The 3785-nt window shown below is 46.4% G+C and overlaps 1 protein-coding gene across 7 annotated transcripts in view; it reads left to right on the top strand.

Moving 5' to 3' along the window:
• Window positions 1–3785, top strand: part of sec31a (SEC31 homolog A, COPII coat complex component) — a 27857-nt gene that overhangs the window by 10332 nt on the left and 13740 nt on the right. For 6 of the 7 annotated variants that reach the window (XR_004335560.1, XM_032539144.1, XM_032539142.1 and 3 more), the window contains 4 exons: window positions 556–684; window positions 841–986; window positions 1910–2083; window positions 2621–2881. Coding sequence is in view for 6 of the 7 variants with exons in the window: in XM_032539144.1 (XP_032395035.1) it covers window positions 556–684; window positions 841–986; window positions 1910–2083; window positions 2621–2881 (710 nt within the window). In the remaining variant the exon portion in view is untranslated. The remainder of the gene's footprint in view (window positions 1–555; window positions 685–840; window positions 987–1909; window positions 2084–2620; window positions 2882–3785) is intronic. The other variant, XM_032539139.1, reaches the window with a different exon arrangement.

Below are 3785 nucleotides of genomic sequence, written 5' to 3'. Positions count from 1 at the left end.
AGGGGTACTAATTCTTTTTTTTTTTTTTTTTATTCTTTTTTGACAGATAGCCAACCCTCGTTAAATGATGATTAACCATAAACCGTCACGCAGGCAGCGGAGTCACAGTATACCGGTCCGGACTGTTCTGTGGACAGCTGCCGACATACGTCCACAGCGGTCCGTAGCGTGCATGTCTCAGCCTGTCTCTAGGGCATCCACCTGCGAGGTTGTCAGCTGTGTCCGCTGGACCTTCTCTGTGTGTAGGACGGCTTCTTTAACCCGCCAGTCCTCAACGATGTAGTGACTTGTCCCATCTCTCCATTGTGCTAGCAGAAAAAAAAGAAGTTTTTAAATAACCTTTTATTTTTGTTTTAATATATTTTTTTTAATTTTAATTTAAGAGATCATTTTTTAACTTTTGAAGCAATATTATTGATTGGTTCTTATTGTGAGTTAGTGGTTAACCGTTTTATCATTAACATCCTTACAAGGCGACAACAAGGAGATTTCTTTTACAGAGAGTTTTATAAAGTGAGCGTCATGATATGTCATGAACTTGTGTTTTGCTCCTGCAGCTGATCAGTGCAGTGGTGATGAAGGACTGGCATGACATCCTGAAGACATGTGACCTGCAGAGCTGGAAGGAGGCGCTGGCTGCGGTTATGACCTACGCTCAGCCCGAGGAGTTCTCTGCCCTCTGTGGTTAGTTTAAGATACATGTGTATTGTTGTTTGACAGACCTTACTAGACTACACAGTGTTGCTGACATGTTTTTTGATGAGTCCCTCCTTTTATTAAACCTTGTTGTCTCTCAGCTGTGAATGTGTGCTTTCTAACTGAACTCGTCTTGCTTGTTAGACCTTCTCGGGGGCAGACTTGAGGCAGCAGAGGACGCCCAACTCCAAGCCCAGGCCTGTCTGTGTTACATCTGTGCTGGAAATGTGGAGAAACTTGTGTCTTGCTGGACCAGAGCACAAGAGGGCCACAGTCCACTCTCTCTCCAGGTGTGTCTCTTGGCCCGATGGCAACGATCTAAGCGCAGGGCGGGAAGCGCCTGGCGCAGGTGCATTTAGGGCGTGTACGAATCCATTCTTGAACGGCGGAAAAAAGGGTCCATGCAACAGGCGCATGGTTCCAAAGGGTTATACTTAGTGTCTTTATTAATTCATAGTCAGGCATAGTGTGCACGCGCTCAAGATAGCAATATGCCAAGAATGCACCTGAACACACCGCCCTGTAAGACCAGCGCGCCCATGAGAGCACAGATGTCCGCAGGTGCATTTGCTATTTAAACGACGTGGGTGCTGGACGAGAAATTGTAAAAACCTGCAAAAACTGATTTCTTAGAACACTTAGGGACATTAGGGCATCTCTGTCAATCTGATGAATGTCCATTATTTGCTCCCTTTTAGCTTTTGGTCTGGTACCAACTCCTGTGGAAAATATCTGCCACTTTAGCTGCTAAATGCTGCACTGCGTTCAGCGGCTTGTCTTTCACTGAGTCTGTCTGCTGTTAAGTGCTGAGCAGGTAGTGTAGAGTGGGCTTTAAGGCACAGCTTCCTGCTGCGACTGAAGGCAGTGTTAGTGAGAGCACTTAGAGGAAACCTAAACAGTAAAGTTGTCGGCCGGAAAGATATACAATTAGCAGAAAGAGACTAAACACCTTAGTACAGCTGAGGGATACTAAGTAAGTATTGAGGCTAAATATTTTTGTGTGGTTAGAAATATAACCCATAAAACTTTAATGTGATAATATCTCGGTGTTGTGTTTACATTTTGGTTCCGCTGTGGTGGAAACATGGAAGAGAACGAAAAAGAAGTAGCCAGATTTTGTGTTTTCAGCTTATTCTGCTGCCCCAAAATAAAGGCTGTAAATGCAGCTTGGAGCTTTAGTTGTGCTGATGTGATCTGTGTTTCCATCCTTCAGGACCTGGTGGAGAAGGTGGTGGTGCTGCGGCGTGCAGTGGAGCAAACCCAGCACTCTGGTCCCACTGCCATTGGCATCCTGCTGGCTGAGAAGATGAGCCAGTATGCCAACCTGCTGGCCTCCCAGGGCAGCCTGTCCACCGCCATCACCTACCTGCCTGACAACACCAACCAGGTACCACATCTGGGCTTGTTCTTAGTGTCTTAATTAATCATAGGTGTGTTTTAGGCATAACATGCAATACCAGAGTGTCTGTCATCTCCCATTCCCTTTAAAAGGTGTGGGTGTGGATGTGGGTGTGGGTGTGGGTGTGTGTGGGTGTGTGGAAATAACAATGAAAAGCTGCGATATTGACTTCAGACCTGGTTTTTGTCGGTCAATGGCGCGATCACTGCCTCAAGATAGCAACACACCCTGAATGCTTCTGAACACACCTCCCATGGGTGCATTTCCTATTTAAACAACATGGTCGCTGGACGGTCTTAAACTAGCAAAGACACTTGTGTTGGGCTTTGCGCCGGGTGCAGGATAGGGCCCAAAGTCTTTTACGTCCTATTGTTGGGGGTTGTCTTAATATACGGGTTAATGTTACCAGGTTTGTGTAGAGTTCTTCCTGAATTCCTAGTGATAAAAATGTCTAGTGAAGCCTTTCCTGAAGTGTAAAAACGTACTAACATTTTAAGTCCATCCTGTCATCTTTTTACCTTACAGGTTTCCGTACAGCAGCTCCGTGACCGTCTCAGTCGGGCTCTGGGGCAGCAAGCGGCGACGGCTCCTGCAGCTCCGGTACCAATCCAAAGAGCTCAGCCTCAGCCGCGTGCCCCGACTCAGACGCAGCACGCCTCAGCCCCGCCCCAGCATACGTTCACTCCCATCCAGCCCGCCATGGTGCCTCAGCCCACTGCAGCAGCTCCAATGCCCATGCCGACGCCGGCCGCCTCGGCCCCTGCACAGCCACAGTATTACCAGCCTGTATGTTTCACTGAGTTATTTTATCACGTAACAATGTTCACCCGGCCTTTTTCCTGGTCTTCCTCTAAACACCAACATCTACAAGTCACATACCAGAGATGGGGGGGGGTTGATATGTTAATGTTTGGCTCAGACCAATCTCGTACGAACCTTTCTTGTCTCCTAACTTCCTATAAGCAAAGAGCAACGGATGCTTTCTCATCTTCAGCCGACTGTCGCTAACTAAAATAACAAATATCCCCGACGGCAGATTACATCACTTGCAGATAATTAAAGGTGCTCTAAGCAATGTCACGGGAGTTTTAGGTTACAACATTTGTTGTCACATACAGCGGGGGGGGGTTAGTTTGCGGGAGCACAGAAGGGAGGAGGAGGGAGATGGGCAAACTAATCTCGTTTTGTTTGAAAATACGTGAAGAAGAAGTAGCCTCACCCATCATTGCATAGAGCACCTTTAATGTCTTAAAAAGCCAGGTTTGTCTGGTCTCTGGGTAGTGTGCTCTCTGTAGCTGGTGTCTGTTTTCAGAGACAGATGGGGCTTTTTTTAGCAAAGAGATAAGAGCATCACTCTGTAATACCACTGTGCGACCGTTGGTGAACTGTTTTTTCTATAAGGGATTTAAAATTATTCAGTTTTTCCGTACTGTATTTGAAGTGGAAAAGATGCTACCCCCCCCCTCCCCCCATCTCTATTACATTCTAACTAACCACCTGCTGAGGAGATTTTTGTGGCTGTGTCATAGTCATTTCATTAATGGGATTACCATTCTAACCAGGGTTGAAATTACATGCTGATTTCTCAATGTAACTGTGAATTATTAATCAATAATGGGCTTATGAGGGGGGGGGAGAGAAGAATTGTGTTTTTGTAATTTGAACCCCGGCTCTGGTCCGATGTGTGTGC

This window comes from Etheostoma spectabile, chromosome 16 (assembly GCF_008692095.1).
Source record: "Etheostoma spectabile isolate EspeVRDwgs_2016 chromosome 16, UIUC_Espe_1.0, whole genome shotgun sequence".
In the NCBI taxonomy this organism is placed as follows: domain Eukaryota; kingdom Metazoa; phylum Chordata; class Actinopteri; order Perciformes; family Percidae; genus Etheostoma; species Etheostoma spectabile.
Note: the sequence above shows the minus strand (reverse complement) of the source record. Positions and strands in the feature narration are given on the sequence as shown.